Source organism: Cuculus canorus, chromosome 1 (genome assembly GCF_017976375.1).
Source record: "Cuculus canorus isolate bCucCan1 chromosome 1, bCucCan1.pri, whole genome shotgun sequence".
Lineage (NCBI taxonomy): Eukaryota > Metazoa > Chordata > Aves > Cuculiformes > Cuculidae > Cuculus > Cuculus canorus.
In genome coordinates this window covers 128,616,960-128,635,086 of record NC_071401.1, presented here as the reverse complement: position 1 = coordinate 128,635,086, position 18,127 = coordinate 128,616,960, and the positions used below count along the sequence as shown (strand labels likewise).

General features: G+C 42.4%; 1 protein-coding gene across 3 annotated transcripts in view; it reads right to left on the bottom strand.

Annotated features, from left to right (window-relative positions):
- Nucleotides 1–2,840: 2,840 nt before the first annotated feature.
- ETV6 (ETS variant transcription factor 6) overlaps nucleotides 2,841–18,127 on the bottom strand; it is a 137,427-nt gene continuing 122,140 nt past the window's right edge. For all 3 annotated transcript variants that reach the window (XM_054074129.1, XM_054074140.1, XM_054074120.1), the window contains exons 6-8: nucleotides 9,318–9,460; nucleotides 6,481–6,581; nucleotides 2,841–3,223 (exon numbers count right to left, since the gene is read on the bottom strand). In XM_054074129.1, coding sequence (XP_053930104.1) covers nucleotides 3,118–3,223; nucleotides 6,481–6,581; nucleotides 9,318–9,460 — 350 coding nt within the window. In that variant the 3' untranslated portion in view covers nucleotides 2,841–3,117. The remainder of the gene's footprint in view (nucleotides 3,224–6,480; nucleotides 6,582–9,317; nucleotides 9,461–18,127) is intronic.

Here is an 18,127-nt window from a genome sequence, read left to right as displayed (position 1 = left end):
TCAGCTGCAGTGTCACCACACAGACCAGGTGGAAGGCAGGGGACAGCCCCAGCCAGAAAGGGCCTCTGTGGGATCAGCCTGCTCCAAGCTCAAAGGCCATCTTCAATTCGATTAGCATGAGCCTTAAGAGAAATTCTTTTCTGCAGTGGTAGTGGAGAAGTTGTCTTAATATGTGCTTTAAGCATAAACTGAAAGAGTTTCAAACAGCCACCGATATTTTTTCCCTTCAACTCAGACATTGCAGGTGAGAGTGTGTGCATTTTGGTATAGGTGAAAATTTCCTTACTGAAATTTCCCCTAGAAAATTTCCCTATGAGACAAGACGTGATTTCAGGATTCCTTGCTTTTTCCCGTCCTACCCAGCGCTGCGGGTGAACTTTGTTTGCTAGCACGTTCTGGTGGATTGTCTGTCATTCTCTGCATTTGGCAGCGTGCACCTTGGCCATGACAAAACCCTGTGGCTAATCAGAGCACTTGTGAAGTCCCTGTCTTTTTTTCCTCACCATCTTGTTGCAGTAGCTGCAGCAGGCAAAAGGAAACGATGCAGTTATCACAGCCAGAGCAGTAAAAGATAGGAATCACTCTCTACACACACTTGGTTTCTTTCTACCACTGAACACCCCAAGAAACACAAGAAACCAGCAAGAGCCTTTCTTTACATCGATACCTCTGATCACCCTTCCTCTGTCATTCATATTCACCTCTCCAACACTCCCTCTTCACCTCAGCTCCTGGACATGGGCCCAGCTTGGGTGCCTTGGAGCAGGGTGATTGAGGAGAGTAACTCCTTGGCCCCTTGGTTTCAAAGGACCTTTGGTTTCAGATCTGTGACCACTGAAGTCCTTCAATGTCTCCCAATCTCATACCTCCTGAGCTCCAAAGACTTCAGTCATGGCAGAACAAGGTGACAGCTTGTCTGTTCACCTTTCTGATACATACTCCTGCCTCTTTTAAGTCAGAAAAAGTCAAGTACGTGGCATGCTGGGACTTGTAATGTATTAACTACAATTTAGGAAAAAAATGTGGCTGGGAAACGGTAAAGGAGAGATGTACACCCTGCCATTCCTCGCCAGATACTCACTCTGAAACATCTCTCTTCTTTGCATGATGCCTACCTACACCCTTAACAAAGCTGCTTCTTGTGTGACCTGAGACTCAATATTAAACCTTTTGTGAGATTGGACTATCTCCGTTCAAACATAGGGGACACTATTTATTGCAGAGTGCCATTTTTTTCCTGGATAGATAAACCCTCTTGTTGAATACATGGCCAGATCAAATGTTGTGTTGGTTTAATAGCTGATAAAAGCTCTATCATGGGACTGTACACTGTTTTTTGGTTGAAACTGATTAGATTAGCCCATTGTTTTTTTCCATTTCTTGTATGCCTGTTCCTATAAAAGAGGCTCTGATTTTAATGAAGTGTGGATGTGCTTTCTTCCAGACACCATGTGATTCCCACACAGTTTCTCTATGCATCTTCTCCTTTTGCAAGCATCATTTCTGCCGCGAGATATTCCTTCCCTTGAAAGGTCCACTGATGATGGAACACTGGAGACCTGGACATCACAGACTTTCCTGTCATAGTGGCCCAAGCAATGTGAAATGAGAAAGGCCAGTGGCTTCTCTTGTATTTGGCATCAAGGACTGATGAGCTTCCTGTGACCAAACTAGGCATAGCTCTTTGCCTCATGCAAAGCACCCTCAGTGCAGGAAACCAAATTGGGGGTGTAAAAATGGGGCACCTTGCAACCAGAACAAAATCAAAACCAAAATCCAAGAAAGCAACACGGCTGTAGGGTTCCTTTTTTTTCGTGACTTTTAAAACATGTTAACAACGGGCAAGCTGAGACGAGCTTCCTTGATGGCAGAGCTGTGGGGTGGGGGAGGATAGTGGGAGGCATAAAAAAACACAAATCCCAAAACAAAGCCAAAATCAATTACAAGATATAAGTATAGCTATTTGGTCTCTAGTTCTCTACCATCAGTATTCAGATGGGTGAATCATCTGCCTCTCCAGCAGCACAAAATGATCCTGGAGAGGTTTCCGAGTAATAGAAACCACATGATGGGTCCCTTTGCTTTCTCCCTACAATGTAAGGAACAGTCCTTCACCTTTCACCCGAAAATTGCTAGAAGGTGTAAGAAACATCCCTCCCTTTTGTAATTACAGATGCTTCAGCCTTTGCCTTCTCACAGAAAGCTTTGAGCTGAAATTCTCCACTGTGGATATATTGTGGTGGGGGTTTACATATATACACATATATATATATATGAAACATTTATATATATACACATATATATGTATTTGTTCCAGCTATCCCGCCCTCCCACTCCATTCTATCACTTCTTTGCTAGAGGGAGGGAAAATGTCAACATCAGTCTATTGCAGAGGTTTGTTACATTTATTTTCCTCCTCCCTGGAGCACTTAGGTGATTAGTTTTGGTCCATATTCCAGCAGTTAATAGCCACTCACAGGACTTGTGGTGAGCCCAAGCTATGCTGGGATGGTATCCCAGCCTACACGTGAAAGGTGACTCCTCTTCTTTTGGCAGGTACATGTGGTAAATTCTTTTGGTAGCTTCAACACATTTCCCAGTGGCAGCACATGTAAATCGATCCGAGCAAACAGGAACCCTTGAGCAATTCCCTTCAGTGATACTATTGTTTTATGCAGTGTTACATCATGAGATTTGCACAGAAAACAAGAGCGCTCTATTTCCATAGGAAAGCCTTCCAAAAAGAAAAAAAAAAGCATAATCTGACGTCTTGTCCTATGTGAGATAAGGAAAGTCAAACTGCATCTTTATTAGGGAAAAAAAAACAACAAAAAAACCCCAAAACTGAAACAAACCAAAAAGAAAGATAGAACTCAAGGGAGACTTTGTAGGAACCGTGAAGTAGTGCATAAGTCCAGGTTTTCTCCCCTTTACTTTTCTGCCAGCACCACTTCTGCCTGTTAGTTTGTTTTGTTAAGGTGCTTCAGGTCCTGCGTGGTCTTCAAGCTAAGCGGTGACCCCAAGTACTGCTTCTGTGTTGTTGCTTCCTCAAACTGTGCCAGCCATCTGGGCAGATGTTTCTCCCATGGACCCACAGAGGTGGTGCACCAGTTCCCTTCAGCACTCATCTTCTTGGTATATTTGTTCATCCAGTTCCTGGGATTCAAGGTGCTCAAGGCGGTCTGTTCGGCCACTCATAATCTCATCTGGGGTCTTCATGAACCTACAAAACAAAAAAAAAGTGGATTTCCCAGTGGTCTCAGCTTTTATCTTCAACAAGACATAGAGGTCCCTGAGCTCTACAGCTCCAAGAATTATCTTTGCTGTATCTTTCCAACAACTTAGTTATTTCCCAGCTTCTCCCTAGCCTGCTGGTGTCTTCCTTACTCCATAACTTGAAAAGAAAAATCATAGGCACTTACCCCTGCTCCTTGAAAGTCCAAATTTGAACCAAAGCCCACCATCTTTTGCAAGGAATGGTATTTACTTGTTCTCCCTCATACTGCTAGCTGTTGTCAAATAAGATGATTGTATGCCACAATTATGGTGTGTGGTGACAGAAACATTAAAGATCTTTACAGGTAGTGCATTTCAAAGCATAAGCACTTGCAAGGTGTGGAGAGGCAGAGGGCTACTGGTTTGTGCAGGCTTGTGTGGAGGTGAATGAACATGAAACACTAAAGGAACAGTGGCAGAAAAGCCAAGGACCAAGTCAGAACAAGTTCTAGGAAATGGAAAAAGCCCTGAAAGAAAGAGATTTTGAGCTAGGGAACTGTGAGCAAAGACAGCCTCTTCCTGTGTGATTGTAGCAAGTGTACTTATGATGAAGCTGCATCCTCTGTAATTGAATGCCACAGCTCCCAACACTAATGTCTTGATGCAGTAAGTCTGCAGGGAGCTGGAAACAGAAACTCTCTCTGGGGAGGCAGTAGGAAATGGGAAAGGACATCCACCAGCCTGCAGATCAAGTCTTGCAGTCTTGATCTTTGCCAGGATGCTTTTGTCTACTACTGCACAGACATAGCATGGAAAAGCTCTGCTTTTTCTTTCCAAATTTAATGGCGTAGGAAGAGAGGGGCACAGGAAGGATGAAATCCTAGTTTAAACACAAATTACTTAGCTAAGTCATAAGTACTTCTGGAGAAATTAGGATGAAAGATGTTTATGCTGGAATTGTTACAAAATTTCACAGTCTTTCATTAACGAGGTACTGGCTAACGTTCAGCAGTACAAAATGTGTTAATCAGACGAGCCGATTTTATTTCAGGTTGATGATATGCTCAGTATCTTTGCCTCAGTGAAAACAAAACTAACTGACAGGAACCTCGTTACTATCACTGACCCAGAAAAATCACTGCTGAAGCTAATGGGCAAGACTTGATTCCTGCCTCTGAGGTTATAAAGCTGAGGGCTTTCCATCTCAAGTCTCTCAGCAAACGCATAGTGCAGCCAGGAACTAAGCTTTTGCCACCCCTTCCAATTTTGGAATTCATGTGCACATATGCATTTAGGGAAAAAACAAAAAAAAAAGGGCTGTGACTCACTGCTGTGTCACTCCCATTTGTACGCTGGAAGAACGTTACTGATATAAATGGTGTTACAGTGGTGAAAAACCAGCATACAGAACTGGTGAATCAGTCCCTAGCTGCGCAGTGAAAATGCACCAAAGCCTACAGGCCAGGCTGTGCCCTGATTTAAACCCTGTGCTTGTCTTGTTGATGTTTCCTGAGGATGAAATCAAAAGAGACAGTGATTCCTCCATACCTTCCACCTGCTCTGTTTCCTAAACTGTGGGAAATGGGACGATGTGAACTGTACCACAGTACCTCAGGTATTGTTTCTGGCCTGCGTTTTAAGTCATGTCAAGTAACTAAAACCATGCTATATGTAATAGCATTTGATTAAATTTAAAAAAATACAAGCACAGAACTACAAGCTGATGAATAAACAGTATTTGTGACCTCTTCTGTTGCAGAAGACAGGCAACCTATTATAAATCCTTCTCTGACTCCATGTTACTTAAAGCTCTGTACAGATTTCTTCAGATGACAACTGCCTGCATGTTACTTATAAAGCTACGTTTCTTGCTATTTCTGCACTTGTGAGAAATAGCCAAAAAAGGCACATTAATAGTTTGATTTTTTGCAGCTGTTCTTTTTCTCTTCAGATATAATTAGGTCTAAGAAATGAACATCAGTAAGTTTTTATTGGGTATTGTGCAAAAAATGCTTTGTTTCTTTTTTTCTCTCAGTTTCCAAAGGAAATGAGGTTTATACACTCATGTTTTAAGCTCTCTGGTGACCTTTGTATCTGTTGGTCAATTTTGGGCAATTCTAGCAGAGGAACTGAGATCTCCAAGGGTGAAATAGTTTCTACAGTTTTGACAAAGTAGGCAGCCTGTTTGAGAAGAGATGGGCTCCTGTTTTGTTTGTCTCCCACCAAAGGAGGGGCCCCAAGATAAGCACATTCACTGTTCAGCATCACAGAATTCCCCTGGGCAGCGCAGTCTTCACGTAATCAGGCTCCCTTGTTACCACTGCTGCTGGAACAACCTTGTTTTAACTTTCCGTAAAAAAAAAGTTAAAATCACACAGCTGATTTTGCCTGTGCTTCCTTCTTCCTCTCACTCTCCTTCCCCCATCTAAGCCTCCTCCTGAGAGCTGACATCAACAAGACATTCCACAGAAACCTTTTCAGCTGTAGATAGTTTGAGTGCTAATGCAGTCCTGGTAGCTATTTAAGAAAAAAACCTTCAAGACTGCCTTCCTATTGATATAATTTCCAAGCACATTACTAGACCCAGACCACTGACATCAAAGCAGTCTTTGGTCTGAGTTCAGTGCTCTGTGGGTCAGACACATGCACTAGGATTCGCTGGCCTTGTCTGAAGAGAACTGGAGCACTCCTGCTCTCTGACAGCCACACTCAAGTTTGTACGAGTAGCTCCCTGCTTTAATGCTACTTCAGGCACTATTTCCTAAATTCTTCGTTGGATCATTGAATCTGATGCATTAGATTTTATGAACAGCTCTTGCAGGTCCCTCTCTACTTTGAAGGCAGCAACACAGAAGACATAGTCATAAGCACTTCTCTTCTGTCACGCTGATGCACTTGAGGAAATGCCTGATCCCTACCTAGCTTTCAGCAGCAGCTGTGTTTGAGAAGTGACATTGGAGTGGCTTTTTCAGCAGTTTGTTGAGATCATGAATCATTTAGTCAAGGTAGCACATCCTGCTTGAAGCAACTGAAGAGACTTCTGTTGCCTCCACTGATCGTTGAAACAGGCCCATGTTTTCATAAATTGGTGCAGTTATCTTGGAAACTGGGAAGCACTGGTCTAGACAGCTTTAACAAAACAGGTGGCCCGTTGCCACCTGTGTCATAGCTGTGGCAAAGAAGTATCCCATACACAACTCCATCCTCCATCTTCAGAAACTAATTGTCTGTAGAAAGGATATGCCAAAGAAAAGAAAAAATTACCTGAACAAAAGCCTTTGTCCTGGCTCCTTCCGGATAATATTTAATTTGTAGTAGTGGCGTAGGGCTCTGGACATTTTCTCATAAGTCATATTTGTTCTGTTCTGTTTTTTTCAAGAGAAAAAGGAAAAACACAGTGAGGCGATTCATTAAAAACCTTCCCAAGCCCTCAAAGGAGTTGCAGAACTATCACAGCTACTGAAAGTAACCAAGACAGTTCAAGAAATTACACGTTCCACTCTTCTGCTGCTTGCAGGCCCATCCTGCCCCTCCAGCCTTCATGACCAAATTTTTATATGCCTCTTCTCATTCAAGGCAATTTAACAAAGAAAGTCTAACAAAAATTCCAAGTGAGGTTTTTCTACAGTTTCTTGAATCACGGATAACAAAAGGCTTCACCGACCATAAGAGGAGATATTAGATGGAGGGAGACGTTCATGCCAAGTGGGATGTGACAGGCTTGTTCTTAATGAAACCACCTTTTGTAAAAGCCTAAGAACAGTAGCTAATAGACTGCATCTGTCAGCAATCCCTGCTAAGAGCACTGTTCCTCTGGGATTCCCCTCCATTAACTAGTTAAGGCTTACAGAGCTCTGTGGAGACTGAAAACCTGTTTCTCCTCTTGTTATATGGGTGTAAATTGAGAAGCCTCTTAGGCGGAACATCTGCTTTTATGACAGAGCCTCCCCTTCCCTTTGGGAGACCACAGGCAGGGTGAGTGAGGGATAGCCCTGCTGCAGCCACGTGTCACAAGGCAGAAGTGACGGGCACTGGCAGTGCTGTATGTGGGCAGCCCCATAGTACTGACTCGGGAAAGCAGGATCAATCCTTTAGGCTAGGTCTACAAAAAAGAGCATTTTTCTCCTACATGGGCCACTGGTTACTATTCTGGCAAAGAAACTCCTAGCAAACAGACAACTATACTGGCAAAGCTGTGTATGCACAAGTATAAAGCAGCCGCCTTGCCACAGGCAAATCATGCCAAACTAGTAGAAGCATGCTTATGCTCTGTGTGTCTCCATGTTAGGAGTCTGGCTTGGCACAGCTTTCTCAGTCTAAGACCAGGCAGAATTCTGCAGTGTTGACTTGGCTTTTCAAAATGAGAATGATCTGCCTGCCTACAATGCCCCTTAAGAGCAGACCTCTTCTCCCTGTCCTTATCGCAACAGCTCTGCAAGGGAGGCCACTTAAAGAGCTCCTATGGCAATGAAATGCAAACAATGGCAATATTTTCCACGCAAAATCTAGACTCTGCTAATTCAAACATCCCCTGAAATGCCATGTGTGCTTTTCCCATTTCTTACATGCTAAAAGGCCACTGTATTTCCCAAGAGCCTAGAGGTCTGAAATAGCTCTGGTTTTAGACACTCAGCATGATACACAATGGCAAGGCCCGATTATCAGCATGGAGGTGGGGTAAGGGCAGAACTCTCCATTCCCGGTGTTGCAGCCTGAGACCTCTAAGACAGATGTTCTTGTAATCCATGAGTCACATTAGAAAACTGTGACCCTATCAAGATTATAGGCTATGAATACTCATATAGAGAATCGCACAATAGCTGAGGCTGGAAGGCACCTTTGGAGTCCACTGACACTCTGGTCAAAGCAGGGTCAACCAGAGATGGTTGCTCTGGACTGTGTCCAGTTGGGTTTTGAACATCTCCAGGCACCAACACTCCAGAGCCTCCTCTGGGCAACCTGCTCCCAGCGGCTGACAACCCTCCTAGTAAAAAAGTCCCACACTCCAGGTCATTCCTCCCTAGGTAAGAGACTTCACATTGCTCACTGTTAAGTTTCATGACATTCCTGTTAGCCCATTTCACCACCATGACCACGTCCCTCTGGATGGCAGCACAAGCCTCTGGTCTATCAGCCACTCCTCTCACTTTTGTATTGTCTGAGAACTTGCTGAGGGTGTGCTCAGTCCCATTCTCCGGGTCATTAATGAGCATGTCAAACAGTTTTGGCTCCAGAATCAATCCCCAAGGTTACGTCACTATTATCTGGATTTTGTGCCATTGATCACAACATTTTTGGCCCAGCAGTTCAACCAGTTTTCCCTGTATTCTTGTTTAGGTCATACGTCATTAGTCTGACTATGAGGATATTCTGTGAGACAGACTCAAAAGCCTTTAAGTCAAGATAAGCTACTTCCACTGTCCACCCTACATCCACCGAGCTAATAATTTCATCGTAGATGGATATCAGGGTGGTCAAGCACGACCTCCCTTTCATAAATCCATGCCAACTACTCATATGTGAATATACTCATATGCATATACTCATACAGATATATCTACACTTATTCAACCCCAAACTGCAAAAATCAGTAACTGCTTTCCAGATAACAAAGCACAATTAACCTTTTAAAAGGAAATACATAATCCTGCAGCATTTGGTGTCTGTCACAGGACAGTGTGTGAAATCTGAACGTTGGTGTAGACAGGAACACAGACAGAAAGCTTGTGCCAAGATGTAATATACAGCTCCTTGTACACCACATCTAACCAGAACATCCTTAGCACCAGGTTTCGGGAAGAAATGAGATGCCTTGAGAGACAAGGACCGTTAATTCTTGCACTCCTTGTAATTTTATAATTAAATGCACTTACAACTAAGTGCCTTTAAACCAAACCAACAGGTTCTCTATACGAAGGATAGGTTTTAGTGCTTGAGGCTGGATGCTTTATGGATCTAATGGGCGTAGAATGAAAGATTACAACTTTACAGCAGTAGTTCAAAAGCACACGCTTCCTTCCCTTTTCCTCTGTTTATAAGTGAATCCTGTGATGTTACAGCAGATGATGTGCTGTAGGAGGAAAACTGCATTGCTTCCTTACCTTGTGGTTTCCCCACAGCCGGGCCAGCCCGTTGGGATCCACTATCCGAAATATTTTGGATTCCTTATCTTCCCATCGGATGAAATTTTCGTACCGGCTGTCAGAAAGCAGCTGATAAACATAATCCCAAAGCAACCTACAGTCTGTGAAGAGAGAAGCAAGAAAATATTGACTTCTTTTTCCTTGGGATTAATTCTGGAAACTTTTAAGTGGATGTGTAGTGAAAGGACAGTTGGGATCAGGGCTGAAACAGCTGCTGCAATCTGAAATGCAAATGGCTTGGTATCGACTGATGTTTGCAAAATGTACTGGAACATACAGATTCTTCTGATGCACTCTAGTCCTTCTGACACTGATTGCGCATCTTTATCACATTCAAAGCTGTGTGAGATGACCTGATCTTAGTTGAGGGGTTATTGTCATATGGATGCACGTAAAACCACCACTGCTGACCCTGATATTGTTGCTGGCTCCTTCAGTGGGGAAATCAAAAATCCTGCAACCTCCTCTCCCTGCTTGAGGCTGTCCCTTTTTTGTTCTAACATGAGGGGTCTGAACCATGAGCACTGCTACAGCTTTCCTTTGTATACTCCATGTGTTATAAATCTGACACCTTCTACCATTTTTTAATTTGCTTTTTGTTTTATGTTTTAAGATTCCTGAAAAAAACCCATCAAGTATTATAATTACTTGAGTGCTATTGAGAGGTTAAATACTTTCTATTTGGATAATTGAATTCAAATTTCCTCTTGGCAAACACTCCTTAGGTCCCTAATTAAAGGTCTAACAGATACTTAGGTTTTAGTTTAGTGTTTTTCAGTTTCATGGCAGTCTCTTGAGACTGGGGAAGCCAAGAGCTGAGTTGCTCCTACTTCCTGCTTGCAACGTGTGTGCACAGTACCGCATAATAACTGGCAACTAAGAGATACGGAAAGCAAATTGCACAGAGCTGGGTGTTCTGCTGCTGTCAAGAAACAACAGGATTTTTATAGCTCAACTGCCCAGGCCCCTAAAATGGCCATAGAGTAGCATTTTAGTTTGAAAGGAAAACCAATCTCTGAGAGATGCCTTGCTAGGGCAGTTAAAAGGCAGGCAACCAAAGACATCTAGGTGCTAAAATGGATTCTTGTCAGCCTCTTTCTATTCCTGTCTGTCTGGAATTGGTACATGTTACAATGGAGATGATGACATGTTCAGTATGAGAATATAAAATGATTTTTGAAAAGGGATATGAGTAACACATTTAATGAGCACACCTGACATGGTTAGAGATTTTACTGTTATCGATGGTATTTCCCACTTTTGAACTGTAAAGAATATCTCTGAAACCTGTACTGTCTCTAAAACCTAAGCTTAGTTTGCCAGTGCCCTTACTACAGAGTCTCCCTACCAGTCCTATGGAGTACAAAGCAGTGTGCTTTGAAGACATGACATATGGCAAAAATTGCAGGTTTCTGTTATGGTCACCTCATCTGTGACACCTACAAGAGGAAAAATGTGAAAGGAAAGAGGCAGTCAGAGTTTTTTGTTTGGAAAAAACTCATTTTCATTAAGATTTTTCACAAAAAATATCCATTCCCATTTGAAATTTTTCTGGATTTTAATTAAAAAATTTAAACCCATTTCCTTTTTTTTTATTCATGGATGCAAATGTTGCTCAGTGATACCTTCCTCTGTCTCACCCAGAATAAGGCACCTGCAGCTGATACCAGGACAGAAAAAAATTCTCCTCTACAGGCATTTGCCAATAACTAGCCTAGACAGGTCCCTTCTTGGCACACGGATGCAGAAAAGCCTTCCTTTCCCTGTCCCCTCACCCCAAGTTGCTCTGGGCACAAGCGACTTTCCCCAGACTACACGGGTCTGTAGAAAAGCATGAAATCATAAGTCTCAGACTAGCACTCCAATTTCTGTCATCTTTCCTCTCACAAAACCTGGTTCTTCCACTACCTTTCCATCAATAACTTTTCACACACACTCACACACATACACTCTCTCTCTGAAGTCTCTTAGACATGCACATACTGGAAAAAAACTTATTTTCTAGACTTCATTTATATAACACAAGGGAAGGAAGATAATATTGCTCTACCGTTCGTGCCTTTTAATAATGTGGGAGGTGCTCAGGTAATAATGTAGTAAGGGCCACAGAAGTGGTTCCCTGACACACACGCAACTCATTCTTGAACTCTTTCAATGAACGAAGATATAGACAATGATTTATTTTAGTGGAAGAATCTTAATTAACAAACAAACAAACAAAAACTTTAATTGTCTCTTTAATTTTTTCCTTTTCCTTCAATTCCTCTAGCTCCGGCTCCCTAGGGTATATTTTACCAGTTGATCAGAATTTGTAATACTGCTGCATTCCAAAACCTATGTTTTTCGTTACGTATGAAATCTTTTCGTAAAGATTTCGTAATCTTTAATCCTGTGATAATCCTGTGATACCTTTAAGGATAAAACCTACAATAGTGTACGTGAACAATTCATGCTGAATTCAATGGTTTAGATCATCTTTTCGCAAAGATCTCCATGGTTTCTTTCTGTCCAGCCCTTCGTTGGAATCATATCACAGTAAAGGTGATATGATTGTCTAGGGCAGCGGTGAATCATTCACCACGACAGTCAGTGGGCAGTACTGGGCTAAACATTCATGGTGGGCTCAGGCTGGCCTCACTACATCTGCAAGAGAGGTCTGTCTTGGTGTAAACAGTTTCAAATTGCAAAATATTCACTTAGCTGATAATTAGAGTAACTTACAGCTAATATTTACAACTCTGCAGAAATATGGTTTACCCTAAACTTTACCTTCACCTCATTATTTGCAATACGTGACGTTATTTTTAATCAGTAGTATACCGCTGCATTATGTCATTGTTTTATTATATCAGTAGTATACCGCATACTATGCTCTAGAAAAGTTCCAAGTGTACAAATACAGCTCTTACCAATGGGGATGGCAGGTCCCTAATACCTTCTGTACAGTGGCCTCTGGAAGAGGTTCAAGGAGGTAATGGTTTTGATGGAATCAAACATGCAGCGTGTATCACACTGTGCTAGTGCTGTCCATTCATGCCAGTGTGGCTATCAAGTAAATTCCAGTCAAACCTCGTTAGGTTATTTTCCATTGGCCATCATTACTTTCCAATCCCACACACACTCTGCACTGCTCCTTCACAAATACAAGAAAGCACACAAAAAAATTAAGCCCAAGATGCCTGGGTGTCAAATTACTGGACTTAGAACACAGTTTCAGACTGAGAAGAGGTAGGGTTCAAGAGCAGATTTGATTTTTGATGTTCACTTAATTTTTAGAATGGATTCAGGCTAAGCTTGAATATAAATATTCCTCACATGAGAAGAACTCAGATCTGCATCTCGAGATCTTCACAAGAAAAGTCCCAAGAAATCAAGGGTCCCATCTCATATTCTAAACTGACTGAGCTGCTCAGACTTGCAGAGGTATTTAGCAGGGTAGTGAATTTGCAAAAGAAACCCAACCACCCAAGTACCTTAAACCTCTCAATGTCTGTTTGCTTCAACAAGAAAATTAAAAATTCTTGAAAAATCTGCTTGGTTCCTGCAACCACTTAAAATCTTGTCTTCAAAAGCTACAGTTACCTATCAGCAAATTTAGATATATGACTGAGTTGCAATAACACAACAAGCTGGCATTCGTACATGCAACCGTGTCAACTGTATCTCAAACCCCTGCAAAGAGAAAATAAAAAGCATTAGCTTTAAAGACCTGGAGAAAAGATTTAAGTTACTGCATTTCCTCTCACCTCTGCTGAAAGCTATAAGTGTACACAGTGATAGTCAGCATGGACCAGCTGATGCTTGGAAGCACAGTTTAATTAAATTTATGAGCTCTGTTTGCAGAATATCTAAATCAAGTTGCCTTTTTTCAAGTTTCACATGTAAGATCTTTAGGAATCTGAGCATAGGCACGCCGTTGTTCTTGGTTTGGGTTTTTTTTGGTTTTTTTTTGTTTTTTTAACCACAAATAATTTACACATTGGGTATCTTTCTCCATAGACTGCGAGGTAAAAACCTATGAGGTTCTGGAAGGGTCTCTGACTGATAAAGGAGCAGCAACTAATAATCTACCATCATTAAGCCAACAGAGACCACCTTTAATAGGAAATAGAGGCTACAGATCAAAGACTACCTGATAACTCTTAGCAAGTGTAACGAATTTGGAGTATAGTAGAGCCCATGTGGAGTAAACCACAGCCTATGAAACTGGTGAAAACCCAGGAAAAGGAAATGATAGAAAGCACTATTAAAAGGAGCTTATCCACGGGGAAAAGAGATGTCCACGGAAGACTGGTGATGACGATAAAGAAAGTAGCATCCTTCAGGAAGCTCAAAACTGTTACATGTATTTTCAGGAAGGATGGAGAAACTGAAAAGAGGGACTTGTATGCAGATGGTTCTTTTATAAGTGTAAATCACTTGTTTGAGAAAGTCTAGATAGTGTGAATGACTCCGTGAAGACTCGATCACTTCCTTGGCTGTCACAAGGCCTCCAAAAGAGCAGTCACATGGAGGAACTCTCCACAGGGAGAGTGTGTTGGCTAGTGAATGATGGCACAAAAGCACACGGACGTTGCTTGAGGCCCAGCAAGTTTAAAAGTGTGGAGGATTCAATAGGGGAGTTGAGTTAGTGCTGGTACGTAAATTGCTTGGGCATGCTGCAATTTCCTGCCTGTTGGCTAAAATAATCTTACTTAGAAAGTAACTACGTCTCTGTAGCACAAGAAAACATCATTTCTCCCTCACACACACACATGTACTTTATTTTAAAGTGAACTCAGATGGTTGAACTTTTGTACAATCCGGAGCTAATGGGATTTAGCTGTGGAGAGAGCTGGGACTGAGAGGCTCTAAGGTAATGCAGTATCAACCAACCTAGCCAAAGTGGGAAGGCGGTGAATGGCTCCCAGCAATGTGGCAGTGCTACTGAAAACTGGCATTTCCATATCCCACCATTTTCTCAGCTGTACTACTGTGCAAGACTGAACTATATAATTAGCTGGGAATTCAGGCAAATTGTACCTTCGAATGGAGAGGCATGGCCACAACTTTCTTCCTGCAGCGAATGCTTCTGGAGGGATTTCTATAGTTAGGCACAAGGCAGTGATAAGGTGTAGAGTACTTAGCTGGCTCTCAAAATGTCACCCATAAGCACTGCTCTACATGTCCAAGAGGTGGCAGTTTCACATTTCTGCTAATAAAAGCAATTTATTGTACAGCGCTGAGGTCGGCAGAGCTAGAGTGGCCTTGGGGGCTGTCTGCCCACCCGGTCTCCTGGCTGCTGCTTGGCTGCCAGTGTTGACACTCGGCACAAGAAAAACAGGCAACTGCACAGCCCTGGAAAGAGTGCGCGAGAGTAGATAGTGCATTTCAGGTTTGAGAAGTAGGAAGAAATCTCTCCCATAAACTGCAGTTGTTGGCTTTAAAGCCCACTGATAGCAGAAATCTTGCTTCCCAACTCCAGTTTTAATCCCTCCTTTCATAAGGCAGAAGTGCCCAAACCTCAGCCACTCCTCCCAGGCATTGTACAACCTCATTTCTTCTTTGGCTGAAAAGCTCTGTTTTCTGCCCACACTTACAGAACTGCTTTGATAAGATCACAAAAAAGGGGCTACTGTAATATTGTCATGAAGAACCCCCTGTGACAGTCAAATGGACACTGAGTGGAAGCATGTATTATAGATTCTTCATTTCAAATATCCTTTAAGTCTACAGGAACAGTCTTCTGAATACACACCTAAAGGAAAACTGGCATATAAATACTTCCTCATGGCTATATGATAATAATACATATATCCCTTAGAACTGAAATACCATCTCAGAATAATCTATAAATTTAACATTACACACCTTGGGTCCCAAATATTTTGATGCTTATTCAGACATTAGGAGTGACTTCTGTAGTATCACTTGGCCAAGGTAGTGTTGATGTTGCACTGGTGAGAGGTCTTACATCTGTGCTCCCTTATACTAAACGATGCTGTTAACAGTATAGGCACATGCATTCTAAAGATCTCTTTTGTTCAGAATATAACATTCCCCTGCACTGCAATATTTTCTAAAACACACATTGCATCTGAGACCTCTGTTGTTTAAGTGAAGCCCATGGTGCAGAAGCAGAGCTGGCTATCTTCACGTATTAACTACCATAATCCTCTCTCTTAACCACAGAAATGTTTTGCGAGACCCACCCACATCTTGCATTGAAGATCATTATATAAAATGCATTCGGTCTGGCTTATGACTGACTTGGAAACTAACATGGCTTCACAGAGGAAGAGATCATGCCAAAATAACGTTGTCATACTCCCTCTGACATCAGCTGAGGCTTTACCCCTTGCTAAGTAGGTTAGCCTCAAATGTCTCTAGCATGATATCATTTGACTTAAATGGTTCTGTGATTTCTACCAGATGAAGAGCTCTTCCAGGCTCGGGCCCCTTCATTTTACAAGGTGATTTGTGCTTCAGCAGCAATAGTTCACAGTGAAGCAAACAATGGCTGTTCACAACTAAGACTAATGAACAGAACTCCTCTGGAAGTTCTCTGATACTGTGGTTTCTATAAACACACTTGAAGTGCGGTTAGCATAGATAGCCTGATGATGCCCACAGTATCAAAATGACAAACCGGTAAAATTCAGCTGCCCATAGTTGCTGCAAGAAGAAGGTCCCAATCTCCCTTCCATTTCATCCTCACTTCCTCCTGCTGCTTACCTTGTGCTGGCTCTGTTGTGAATACTTCTCCATGAGCTGATTTAAATCACTTAAACATAAAAAAACAAACCCTGCAAAACACACCAGCCAGCTTTCTGCTATCTGAGAGCTGAATCTGCGTGCAGGAAGATCTAGTGAATGCTAAAGCCAGCACAAAGAAGGTGGCAGGACTACACTGGCAGAGAAGGTGAGGACAGGGAGGAATCAAGGAGAGAGCCAGAAAGTCCTGCGGACCTTCAGCCTACTGTCTGTGATCACTCCCCTTGCCTGAGAAGGTCAGTAAATCTCTGAGAAGGTTAACACTACATTGGGGCATCTGCAGTTGTTTAAACTGCAGCCAGAACCAAGAAATCACAAAGTTTAATGGCTGTTCACTTGCATGGAAAACAAAAAAGATTAGGAGAGAACTCCTAAGTCCTGACTTGGCTTAGGCTTGTCATTGAGATGAGCTCTAATTGCATTTTAACCACATTGTAAACTGTGCAACAGGCAGAGCTTTCTGGACAAGTCAAACGGACCTTCAGGCTATCTAAGTGGTGCACGAAGTTAATCAGGCCTGCTGACACTGTAATATATTTCAGGAGTATGGTGAGAACTACTCTGTTAACTTGCTCTCATCACACAAATGGGAGAGGGAGTAAAAATAAAGCTAATGCAAAGGAGAGGAAAGATATATGGCAGAAAATCATATTCTTGCTGAAAACCTTTTCCATGGCAAACCCAAAATAATTGGGAAATCAACAAGTCTCAGGATGAAGGAGATAAATGGCTCTGCAGATTCAGGGTCTACCGATTCTGAGACAGAGCAGTCCTCCTCATCCCTACAAGATAATCCACACCCAGGTTACTGAGGGAAAAGAGTTTTCTTTCCATGAATGCTGGCTGCTGATGGAAGCAGGATGGTAAGTTGGTACAGTAAAGCCACTACTTCTATGTGGAGAAACCTCCTGAGAGACAACTGTTTGTTCAGCTTAGTAAATTCATGCTGGGGCAGAGGAAAGAGGGTGGCAGATCACACAATACAACAGTTTTGTGTTGCTTCTGTCTTGTACCCAAATGCTGAGTGGGAGATCAGCCAGAAGGAGAGCAAAAACCTGAGACTGGCATGCTGCAAACAGTTCTGCTGTGAGGTTGTAAAAGTAACACAGCAAGATAAAATCAAGCTCTGTCTTTGGCAATAAGAAAGTGTAATGAATGGGAAGGAGGATCCAAAAGGTTCACATCCTTCATCTGGTAAGAAAAAAAACACTCAAATCACAAAGAATGTGATCGATGGGCTAGGGACCGTTTGATAGATGAAGACTTCGCAAGCTATAGTCTGTTTTATTAAAAAACGTCTTTTTTTTTTTTCCCCCATCCTGTTCTCCCACTCATTCCTCCATCTCCACCAAACAGACAGGTATTTCCAGTACTAGCTGCACGTGTTGCTCTTTTCCTGCTCCAACACAATGGCAGAAAGCACTCTTCCATTTATCTTGCTAAAGAAACCTGCCTCTGATTGTCCTGTGGCTTTTCCTTGTCTTTATTGCTCATGGAAGGAAGTGACCAGAAAAAGGGAAAGAAATTCAAGGTCTGTCTGTTCATATGCACATCCTACAGAACACCTCACAACCACCTTGACATCAAAAAACTGGCCAAACACTTTAGTGATGGGAATTAAAGAATTAAGGATGGAGCTTCATCTTCTGAATTCTACTTTAGAGAAGCGAGCTAAACCAGGCATGACTTAACTACAGTAAAGCCATTCTCAAGAGTAACAATTTTTGACCTTACAATGTGAGAATCCCCAGTATCTTCTGCCATAAGCTCAGCCCATCCTTAGCTTTAGTCTTCTGAGGTACGTTAGCTGATTTGGGGTTTTTTCAACAGCAGAAAACCGTTGTTTGTAGGAGACTGCTGCCCAAGAACCTCACTTCTGTGCTGCATCAGAAAACCCAAAGGTCTCTCAGAGGTGTGAGTGCGGCTGGAGGACGTGGCTCCTGGTGTGTTCCCAGGAAACCCTTCCTGAAGGGACTTCTTAATAAGCTGTAAACTTGCCACTTCTGACAGGCCCC